The sequence below is a fragment of the Cryptomeria japonica genome, chromosome 8, assembly GCF_030272615.1.
Source record: "Cryptomeria japonica chromosome 8, Sugi_1.0, whole genome shotgun sequence".
Lineage (NCBI taxonomy): Eukaryota > Viridiplantae > Streptophyta > Pinopsida > Cupressales > Cupressaceae > Cryptomeria > Cryptomeria japonica.
In genome coordinates, this window is record NC_081412.1 from 439599583 (window position 1) to 439611956 (window position 12374).

At 35.3% G+C, this 12374-nt stretch overlaps 1 protein-coding gene across 2 annotated transcripts; it reads right to left on the minus strand.

Moving 5' to 3' along the window:
* Window positions 1-7467: 7467 nt before the first annotated feature.
* Window positions 7468-10088, minus strand: LOC131052237 (expansin-B16). 2 transcript variants are annotated; one of them, XM_059210765.1, is made up of 6 exons: window positions 9968-10088; window positions 9264-9710; window positions 9060-9172; window positions 8167-8360; window positions 7950-8079; window positions 7468-7860 (listed from the first exon to the last, which is right to left on the minus strand). In XM_059210765.1, exons 2-6 carry the CDS (start codon window positions 9439-9441, stop codon window positions 7663-7665), a joined length of 813 nt encoding a protein of 270 aa, XP_059066748.1. In that variant the 5' UTR covers window positions 9442-9710; window positions 9968-10088; the 3' UTR covers window positions 7468-7662. The 2 variants fall into 2 exon arrangements, with proteins under 2 accessions (XP_059066748.1, XP_057842847.2); XM_057986864.2 differs by lacking the exon at window positions 9968-10088 and adding an exon at window positions 9877-9950.
* Window positions 10089-12374: the final 2286 nt, after the last annotated feature.

Below are 12374 nucleotides of genomic sequence, written 5' to 3' on the forward strand. Positions count from 1 at the left end.
ACAACAAAATTATCAAGACAACACAATCTCCGGAATGAAAGCTCGCTCTGATACCACTTGTAGTCACCGACTAGGAGGGACCGCAAAGAGATCAATCCAGACTGGTCAGCAAGAGTAAGCATAACAGAAACACAGAGACATGATGGAGGCAATGCAGAAAAAAAATGAATTATATCATGGAAACATATTACAACCAACTGGTAACAACTAGGTTACAGAAACCGACTCACAGGCCTGCTAAAACATGCTCAAAATATAGAATAGGTAACAGTCGGTACCTCAAATCTTAAGATCTATCTTCGATGCTCAGTCTAACTTCTCGATTACATTCTAATGTTCTATTATAATTATTTATACAATCCAAGGGGATCCGGTTGGCCCAAAAAGGGATCAAAACCCGAAGAATAAGACCTAATGTGTAAAACCAACAAGGTTGGCCTCCGCCAAAGAAAATCCTCTATAAAATCTAAAGGATGAAGTGTAGATCACGGGGAAAGGTCAGCCACATGCTAATGAACATTGGAATCAACGCTCAGGGCTCTGCCAGCTATGGAAGGGATCTGATAGATCACCAATGCAAATAGGTCTAGGAAACTAGTAACAAAAAACTGTCTCAGAAACTGGTAGCAATAACTTGTCAAAAACTGATCCAAATGCTCCATGATTTGGAAATAAGGAAGATGATCAGGTCTTCAAGTAAAATCCATCTCCACAGGTTCCGGTGAGCCAAATTCGGGACACAGAAAGAAATATTGAAACTACAAATAGAAAGCAAAATAGAAAGGAAATATTTTTGGTTTATGCAAGATTGCTATGAACCGGGGATTCTCCTGCATCATTTTTGGTTCCCTTGTACTTTTTGGGTGCTCTCTACAATACCCCTAAAGCCCTATTTTTGGTTTCTTGTGGCGGTTGTTTTTGTGCCTCTATTCTGGTCGAAGGGGTAGTTGTTCTAGTTGGTGTTGGGCTCTCGTCAATTTTTTGAGCTTCCCCTTAAGTTTGTTTTAATGGGGGTTTTAGAGGTTGCAAATTTTCAAGGGCCCATGTTCAACAACTATTTTGGCTTAGGGGTCTTGGTTGTCTTTTTGGTTGCTCCTAAGTTTGGGTTTCATTGTAAGGGTTTTTGAACTCTTATGGTGTGGTTGTGCTTAAAGAGGGTTCTTATTGCCCTTTTTTGTTCCCATATCTATGTGTCTCCTATTGAGGTGGAGGGGGAGGTGATAGGTTGTGTTTCTCTTCAGCATTAGCTTTTCCATTTTTTGCCTAATTGTCTTATAGAGGTGGAGCTATCTTCTTTTGAGGTGAAGATCTAGTTTCCAGGAGATGGTGGGGGATGTCGTTTCAGGGATATGGTTGCCCTTCCTTCAGTCTACACTCTTCTTATCCTATTGAGGTGGGTGTCCAGGGTGTTTCTAAGTGATGCTTCTTGTGATGAGGTCTTTGAGGATGGTGCTATTTGTATGGATTTGCATCAAAAGGGCATGGGAGCCTTTTCAAAACATGTTGTTGGTGTTTGAGGGCTTCATTGCTTTTATGTTGTTGTTGGTAGGCTACTTTTTGTTTGTGTTTTATCTTATGAATCTTTTCTTAAGGTTGTGGGAGCTTTTTCAAAACCCATGATTATTGTTTTTTGGTGGCTTTGGCAGATAAGTTTTTGATGTTGGTATCTTTCATGTCTATTGTTGTTGGGTTGTTGTTTGCCTTTGATTTTATTTTGGCAGTGTTCTATTAGTGGGTTCTAAATCCCCACAAAATATGTTTGTAAAGGGTTTCGAGTCCCTTCAAAACCTGTTTGATCCCTAATCAAATAAATAAATAACCAAATATGGTCATTTATGCTATCACTACTAATTTTAAATCTTCTCAAGTTGTTGGTTTATTCTTCAACGAAGTATTTCATTTACATTGATTGTCTATGAGCATATTCAATGTCAAAGATATTAGATTTATTAGTACATTATGGATAGATTTATTTCACTTCCCATGAACCAAGTTCACATCCAATATTAGTTATCATCCTCAAATTCATGGTCAAATTGAGATAGTGAACAAATGGGTTGAAGTATATCTCAGGAACTATGTTTCGAATCAGCAAATTAATTGGGTCAAATGGTTACATCTTGGAGAACATTGCTATAATAGTTTCATGTCAATTGGTTATCCATTTTCAAGGCATTGTATGGATATTATGCTCTAATTTTTCTTATTTAATTTATCAAATATTAGAGTTCATATAACAAAATATTTGATTGAGAAAAGTTAAGATTTTTCGAGGATATTGAAAGATAATTCGCAACAAGCTCAAAATCAAAGTAAAGTTAATGTTGATAGAAAGAAAACATATAAAGTATTTGAAGAAGGAGACATGGCATATATTTGAGGTTGCAACAAATAAAAATTCTTCAATGAATAATAGTGTGAAAGAAAAAATTAAGCCAAGGTTCTATGTTCCCTACAAGATCATTCAAAAAAAGGTGAAGTCGCTTATGAATTGGAATTGCCAGAAGGATGCAAGATCAACAATGTCTTCCATATACCATGCCTTAAGAAAATAATAGGTTTTCATATTGATCCTTCCAAACCATTGTCACCTTAGGATGATAAGAGAAAAATAGTTCTTGTTCCTAAAGATGCTATTGATTCCAATAAAAGGGAATCGAGACATAAGATCATAGCTGAATATTTGATGAAGTGGAAAGATATTCTTGTTTAATACACTATTAGGGAAGGCCCTATATTATGGAACACCTAGATTTTATTTTCTCGAGGGAAAGAAATTTTGGGAAGGAGGGACTTCTAATATCCCAGATTAGGTGAAACATTTAATTTTTCTATTTATCTCATTTCCTTATTTTCTTGGTCAGTGAATATGGTGCAATTATGAATTATTCTTGTTCAATATTTTGTGGTATCACTTTAAATTATATTTTCATGGATTTGGGTCATTAAATACTAAGTGATTGGAGAAGTTTGGGCATGAATTTCTCTTAGAGTTATTTGAGTCATTTTTTGACATATTTTGGTTATGACAAATTTTCATGATTGGTCAAGTAGGTTTCTAGAAGCCATCTGATTGCTCATGGAGGAGGCAGTTACATGCACTTTAAAATTCAAAATTTCCCTCCCATTATGGCATGGGATTTGTTGGGTGCCCAATTTGGTGCTCATGCTTATTTATTCTTAGTTGAGAAATACATTTGGATGTTTTGCCGATTTCATTTCTCTTGTAGATTGTTTGAGCACTTTTGTTCAACAGTTCCTCAGTCTTAGATAAAAAACTAGAGATAAATTTCAGCTTGTGGATGAAATTCATTGACTTTTGAGGATCATAGGATGAAAACCCTATTTTTCTGGAGGTAATTTCACTCAGAGGTTACATGGGAGCTTCAAGGGATGTTGTTTTTTCTAGTTTTGATGTCTTTGTTGAGGTACAAGTTGTAGATATCATCTTTGGTATGAAGAGTATTCTAGATGTTGTGTTTTGTGCTATATTTTTTTATAGTAATTATTAATATATTTTATGTGTAAGACAAGCTCCAAGTGTTGGGTAAATATAATTTTTGTTTGGAGTTTGGCAATGTAGTTGCAATGATGACTTTATAATGATTTGATTGAAAATTTTCAAACTGTTTTCCAAATTTTTTGTAGTTGTATGCATTAGAGGAATCGTTGTAGCAACAACATATTTTATGGTAAAAAAACATATTTCAATAATATCGAGTTTTTTAAGTTTATTTGAAATTTTGAGTAAATTCAGATGCATTATTTTAACAAACGCTAACTATAATTTGTGAATAAAATATAATTTCTTCATATTGTTGTTGAGGGACTTTGAAAATGAATTTTTATCTCGGATTTTCTATTATTTTTTAGAATTAAACAAAATAATAATAAAAATTCTAGGATATTACAAAAAAGAGACTAAACCCATAGAATATAACTCAAATTGAGGAGATACATAGCATAATAGTCATAGAAAGATACAACATAACAACCTTTATTGACTACAAGATTGAAACATAAATTTACACTTTAAAAATAATAAATATATTATTCTTTATGTTTTTTTCTATTTTTGAAACTTAGAAATCTCTTGAAAATAATGATTGTTGGAATCTTATTACAATTATTTTTAATCTTTTCCTTTAATACCTCGAAAATCATTATCTTATCTTTTAAATCAAATCTTATTATTCCATTACAATAGTCAATCCTTACTATTATGCATGCCATGGTCCCATTAGTTACATGCCATGGATATTATAATAATTATTTTTTGTTAATTATATCCTCCATTGCAAATGAATATAGGCATTTATAGAACAACATCATCTATGTGGTGTCCCATTAGACACACTAATAAAATGTGTCCAAATCATTCATTGATGTTAATAAAAGCATTATCCACGAGTATGCCCCAAATGATAAGAAGAAAAAAGAACTTGAGCTTTTGATTATGACTAGATATTAAACCTTCAATTGCCATCATTGCATCCATGCATGGACATAGAAATATGCGGCTGCTTCATAATGATGTTGCCATCTTTTAGGTGATAATTATGAGATATATTTTTTGGGGGCATGACAAAAGTTAGAATATTTGAATTTAGCATTTAGTGTTTATATTTGGGTTCATTATAGATAGTTGAGGTTTTTGTTTTACTAAACCTTATGGCCATTAATATGGATGTACTCTTTTGTATAATTTTTTAATTGATGTATTGAATTTTTTATTATAGATAAATAAAAGGATATTCAAGTTATATAATATAATACAAGAAAACTATTATAATATGAAAGTGTTCAATTTTTGAGTTATATTAAATTTTAATTTTTTTATAGTTCTGGTTTTTTTGGTTCATATTTCTTTGAAGAATTATTATTACATTTGTTTGATGGAGCATTTAAAAATCTTTTGTAATTTCAAAGAGTCATATAGTTTAGTTTTCTTGTATACCTTCATGACTTGCGAGGATAAAAAATGCTTAATTGACTATCAATCTCTAATCAAAGATTTCACTTCCATAATACTTTATAATTAAAAGTTAGTTTATTCCATTCACCTTATTAACACCCACCTTCAAATAAATACTATTGTAACTTAAATTATTGTTATAATTTTTAATTAATTAAAATATATTTTATTTTGACTAATGTAAAAACACACATTCACTACTAAATAAATTGAAACCATTTAACACTTTAAAAAATTGATTTGCAACTTCACAATTTATTATTATCAATCCCACACCCTATTACACGAGAGTAAATAATATACTGCTCACATGTTAGAGTATATTTTCTAACATGCTTTTATTGATTGTTTACATTCTCTTTTCATATTAAAATTATATGGTTTTCTATGCCACACATCTCTATATAATTAAAACGTCAAAAAAAATCTCAATTTCGTTATCCATTGAATGGAATCTTTTATATATATACTTTTATCAAGTATATAATCTAGGTAAGAGAGGACAAAATAGTGCCAACTTTATGTTCCAAGAATGCATTGACTTCAGCCACATGCCATGCTGCATGCAATCATGCACAATTTGTTTGATTTCTCAATTTTCAAATTTTTTATTTGTATTATTTTACATAAGGGCCTGCTTATGTAATGGTGAGCTGAAACTAGTTAAAATTTAATGTTGTTCAAATTAAAATGATTTAATTTAATGTATAATATATTATATTCAAATTTTAAAAGAATGAATGATTTTAATAATGTTGGTGAGATCAAGCAATCTAAAGGATCGAGATTAAGAACACAACATTAAATTATCTTCAAACTCCTTTCAATATCAGAGCTTCTATTGTGGATCTTGACCAAGGAGGTAGTCGTTGAAATAATTCATGACGATTGTGTCTTTTAAGCTTTTTTCATATTAGGTATGAATATCCTCATAAGTTGCACACCCTCTAGAAAGTGTGATTTCTTCTCCACCACCCTTTATTACAAAAGATGCAATCTTCCTTAGGTAAGTCCATCTCCCATAATCTTCCATGTATTATTAAAAAAATATTCATATGAAACAAATTCCCTTCAAACTTTCAAAACTATCATGCATATAATCTCCCATCTAAATGAATTTTTTTTGCAAAAACAAACAAATGCATATACTGACACTAGCAACACTTCGACACTAAAAGATTGATCATTGAAGGGGATTCTAAGCTGATCATTGAGGCAACTAAAGGTGTTTCTGGGATTAGCTGGATGATTCACAAACATTCTCAAGGACGTATGGTCTATGATTGTTTGGTTAGAGGAATTTTACATTCAACATATTTATAGAGAGGGCAATTCGGTGGCAGACTTCCTGGCTGCGGCGGGCCTTGAGATGAAAGGTATCAGGTGCTGGAGACACTTGGCATTGCTTTCTGACAGACATAAATCCCTCATAGGGAGAGATCAAAATTACCTTACCAACCAATGACTTGCTATGGTTTATTTTACGGGTGGACATATTGGTCTTTTACCGATGGATTGCAACTGCATCTTTTAATCATTAATATGATAGACCATAACAAGTACAACAATTATTGCTATAACTGGAGTTCGAGATTTTTCCAAAATAAAACTCTTTGCAAGTTGGCAGAGGAGATAAGAGGTGTCCCTTCGCATGCTTATCGGAGCTGGCGAGTATGTTCTGTTGATCATTCTTGCTTTTCATGCTGGTTACTCCCTCTGTAAGTCCATTGCGTTGCTTACCAACATCACTCTAGAGGAAACTGATATGGGGGGGATTTAGTTCGGGTTGAGTCGGTCATTATTGATGATTGCATCCGCAATGACCCTTATGTGTGGATGTATGTCAAGGAAGGGGGCGTTGTTTTGTTCATGGAAGCCATGACTGGGTTCGATGAGTCTTTCCATGTAGTTTGTCAGTAGTTGGAATGACAGGAGAGTTATCATGAAGGACATCTCTTTTGAAATTAATGAGGATGTCATTGCCCAGGCTACGAGTCTACCTACCGAGGGTAGGAAATGGAAGAAGACTAGTAGGGTCACGGACGAAACTAGTATGAATAGATTCGCGGGGGGCTTCAACAGAGATTGTCTTCCTTATCCGTGGGACCAGGTGCGTAAAATTCTCATGAAGTATTTTACCCTTGAGGGTAGATACAAAGTTTTCTACCCATGATATTATTTCCTTTCCTTTCTTTTTACTTCATGCTTTGGAATCCTCGAAAAAGCCCAATACCTCCTTCCTTGTGTGTGCTTCTTCCCAAAACCTCCCCTTCAAATACTCCTTAAATGAACCTTAGAGTTTGCAATTTATTTGTACATCTCTTGACACAAAAAGGAGACAACATTGTCTTTACTATTTAAAAACAAAAGTATAGAAACCCAAAATGGCGTTCTGTAATTTGACAGTCATAAAATTTGATAATAAAAACCCAAGAAGCGTAAAATGAAATGGTTGTATATTTACCCTCACTGCAAACACGTACACAACTCCGGAAATAAGCATATATATATATATACAAAACTAATATCTTCCAAAGATTACAAACCCCTATTTTGGGGAACGGATATAATCAGCTAACTACACCGAATTTTGTCCGTTACGGTTACAACGGCTACTGCAACTATTCTTACATCCTCACAAATGGCAGTATACATGATAGAATAAGCCAATACAAAATATACTTTGTCTAGTCGTCGAAATTAAGGCGTGATCTGTATGTAGCGTTAGGAAACCAGTTGTGGGGTATGACATTTCTGGCAGAGAGTGTTCTTTTGGAGGACAGAGACGTGATGCGCAGAGAGAATGGAGCCTTCATTGGTCCTCCCAAAGCACTCCAGTTTGCCCCCCACAAATGCTTCATTTCCATCCATGAATCTGAATCAGCCTGCACTTACAAACACACATAATCTTTTACTCACAATGCACTTTAGTGTTAGGAAGGTCTAGAGTTCGAATCACAGATCTGCAGCTCACCTCTTTCAGATGGACTGCTCCCACATCTCCATCACCATCTTCATACTCAATGAGTATGGAGAACCAGTAGTCTGTTGATCCTTCGTTTATATGGAATGTGATGTTCTTCCCTGGATATTCGCACAATGTCCTGCAACGTCAACATTGGATTACATTTCTGTACTGAAATATGACAAAGCTAACGGAGAATAGAGGGTTTCATTTTTATTTTGAGTACCGTCTGTAGAGAACTGGGAGCTCTCCTGAATTGAGAAGTTCGGGGGTTTTGCCAGCAGTCGCCATGTGGCCAAATGCTGCTCCACTGAGATCGAAATGCGTTCTGCCAAATGCACAGTATCCTCCCGGGCATTCATCAGTTACTATAATAGTAACAGGCTTTTCTGAGCACATACCTTCTTGCATGCATTTCACCTGCATCAACAATGAATATGATTTGAAGCAATATATAGCAAGACTCAAGAAATCAGAACAAAAAATTGCATGAAAATTTATGTAAATCTCAAATGGCTTTAAGGTTGTTAGTGAATGTGAATGGCCACAATAAACTCCTGTTAAATGTACCTTCTTGCATGCATTTCACCTGCTTCAACAATAATATAATTTGTAACAGTACAGCAAGACTAAAGAAATCAGAACAAAAAATTTCATGAAAATTTATGTAAATCTCAAATGGCTTTAAGTTTGGTAGTGTTGTGAATGGTCACAATGAACTCCTGATAAATGTACTTTCTTGCATGCATTTCAACTGCTTTAACAATGAATATAATGTGTAACAGTGCAGCAAGACGAAAGAAATCAGAACAAAAAATTTCATTAAAATTTATGTAAATCTCAAATGGCCTTAAGTTTGTTAGTGAATGTGAACGGTCACAATGAACTCCTGTTAAATGTTAAACTCGACGCCATGAAAGATAAGGCTGGGCAAAATGTAATCCGCTCAACATATGAAGTTAGTATTCATTTAAAAAGGTAACTGCAGAAAGCCCCTGAACCCGAACTTAACCCTCATTGTTGCTTCTATGCCAGTTTTCTCATTTCTGAGAACTATTCTAAGAAGTAGTCCCCTAGACTAGTTGATCTGTCAGAAGTTACCAAAAAAATTTGCTGTACCTTGTAACAGGCTCCACAGCCTTCTCCGCCTTTGAACAAAATGGGGCTTACAGCTCCAACCCTCGCTTTAAGGGGTTTCTGATCCACAAGGCCGCCATATCCACAGGCTCCACCTGCATCACATAAAAAATACACATCAAGCACCAATAACAATGTGGCAAACGGAAAAAAAATTCTAAAATTTACACAAATGTGCACAATTACCATCGCTTCCATCTCCGTCCGGACTGCCATACCAGGTAGCAGTCGCAGGGCGCCATTCCAGTTCCTCTGCCTCAAATGAAGCCACCTCCTCCACCAAAAACAACACCACAACCACAAAAAAGGCTCTCATTAAAAACATTTTCCCTAACACCTCTTCAAACCTAGCAATCCTCTTCATTTTAGCACAAGAAACAAAAAAAACACTCAAATTTCAGAGCAAGATGCAAAACAATGAGAAAGAAAGGAACAGAGCACTCCAATTTATGGCAGAAGTTATAAGGATTTGAGAGCAATCTGGCAAATCATGAGTAACCGTAACCGTCAACAACTACTTTTGCTTTGCTTCAAATCTTCTACTTTTAGAGGACATGAAGCTGGGCCACACTGTGCCTTTGATTGATGAATAAAGTGGCTGCTGCAGCACGTTCTGGCGCTGAGTTCGGTAGCCTGTAAATAGCAAAAACCATCACTCTTGGGCATAAAATGAATGGTGACGGCACTGTAAACGACAGAGGAATAATGAAAAATAATGTGCTCTCCAATTTCACTTTTATCTCCTGCACTCAAGCCGTTGACAAATAAAAGGCGAAGGAGAAGAAAGGAAAGTACAAACTTGATGGTTAACTTTTTAAAGCTCCATGTAGATCGATCCTGACAAAAAGTAGATATAAATTACTTCTACTTAGTTAGGTAGTTAGTTTAACTGTTGAATTTGCAATTTGTTTTAATGGAGTGCTCCTCGAAAATGGCGAAGATCATGTGCACCAGCTTCTGTGGGACCTTCTACCAGAAAAACAAAAAAGTACAGAATCTACAAAAACATGCCTTTGACAGACAGATTGACAACATTATGAGAACGGTTAAATTATGAAAGCAACAAAATTCATTGTAGGGAAACGTTTGTTGCACGCATCACAACTTTGACCAGGGGTAAACTGATAAAAAAATTAAAGAAATTTGTCTGGTTTTTTATGGTGAATAATTGAGATTGTTTTTGGATTTGTTGTAGGTATATGTTTTTCATTTTACTTATTTGATATATGAGCATAATCTTTAGGCTAAAATCACTTCAACTAAAAGTCAAGGATTGAAGGGTATCTATTAGGCTGAAACCTCATTGGCTAAGAGTCAAGGACTGTGATAGTTGTAAAAGTGACTGTGCAAAAAATCTTCATGCCTTAGTTAAAATTTTGGTCATTTTGAGTTAGTCTTGCTCTCAGGGTCCAGGGTTTAGGGTTTATGCGTTTTGTTTAAGTCTTTTATTTAAATCCTAAGACTATTCTATTTCCGCATTACCTTTTTTCATTAAAGTTGAGGGTCTAAGTTCGTTGGCGGGGCCTTGTGTTCTCTAGGTTTAAAGTTATTAAATGTCTGCCCCTTATATTTTCCTATGTCCTCCCTTTAATATTTCCTTATCGTCTAGTGGGTCCCCTTTAATTTTTATGCCAGCGCCTATTAATTTTTTCCTAAGTCTAAAGTTTTAAATATTTCGGCCGATGGTTAAACCGCGAGCAGATTCTACAGCCCACTCTCCCTCGTGGTCGAAGGTGCATGGTGATTAAGGACCGTGACATCACGAGATGATGCCACGTGTCTAAAGGGGGGAGGTTAAGCTGACAATTAAACCTTTGTAACATTTGATGTTACTGGTTCCCAGCGGTTAAAGTCCGAGTTACTAATGGTTCATCAACTGCACGTGCTTATAATGGACGAAGATGTTTTAATCTAGGCGAAAAGGTGCTTGATGTTTAATTTACAAAGGTTGGCGGGCATCGTGGCAGTGGGTAAAAGTGTGAACAGATCCAACGACCCTCATAACCCTGTGATCAGGAGATGTAAGGAGATTATGGACCGCGGCATCACGAGATGATGTCACGTGTCCAAGGCAGACCAAGATGAGCCGACAGTGGGGCCGCTAACAGAGTTGAGTTGGAAGGTGACTTGGCGATGCTTAGTCAGGCTTTCAATGGGTCCACTTGCCACATTGGAAGGTCAATGTCAGATTGACCAGTATTGATTGTCTGATGTGCCAACACGAGGGAATATCAACGGTTCAAATTTAAAATTCTTTCAAATACAGTTTGGTGTCATTTCTTCGCGTGCGTGAGCAGAAAATGGTAGACAGAGTCTGGTATGCTAACAGAGGGATGGTAAAAGAGCATTTTCTGCTCTTTTCTAATTACCAAAGGTTTTCAATTGAGGGCAGAGATTTTTGAGAACTAGAAAAGATTGAAACGGGCCTTCGAATCACAGTGTTAGGGTTTTCTGGTGTGTGTGAAACGTTTTGGCATCTTGCAACAGTTATTTCTCTGGGAAATGAACGAGTATGTCATGAGCAACGGCAAGGTGGGCTAGTATCAGATTTTCATTGACGACAACAAAGAGGGATGAAATGCAATTAGAATTTTTCAGCAACATAGGAATATTTTTGTAACAAAATTATGGTGACTAATAATTTTGAATGACAGGTGTCTCCTCTAGCCCGTAGCTTGTTTGCTCCCTTGTTTCTATAAAAGGGATTTCAAGGCCATGAGATAGGGTTCCTTTCTGGTCCCTTTATGGTTCCAAATTTTGTTTCCTTTGGGGTTCCTTTTCTGGTTCCAGTAGTGAGTCTAGGTGAAATGAACATGTTGTAAAGTCATTTACAGATAATGAAAAACATTTAGTGTCAAGCTTTGTGTATGTTCTTGAAGGAGTTATATGTAAATTATTTTGTGACAGAAGATAGCTGATCAAGTCAATAAAATACAATTCAAATCCATTTCTCTAGTGTATAATTCTATCATATTTTGAATGAGTAGAATCAAGGGTTTTTTCATTCGTTGCACTGTTTTGGTGTATGTATTTTTTGTTCATGCTTCGATCTAAGGGGTCGATTAAATGCTTGAGTGGAATTGCAGAGTGGTAGGGCTTATGCAGGGATTTCGATAAGTAGTTTGGGTTGGGATTGCAAATGAGATATATTGTAAGGCAATATTATCTTAGATCCTATGCTATTAGATAAAATTCTATCATATTTTCATTTTACATCTTGTAAATTCAGGTACCCAATGGAGTAAGGCATTGATCACATCTTGTAACTGTCTTTAATGTTAGTTTTGTATTCAAACT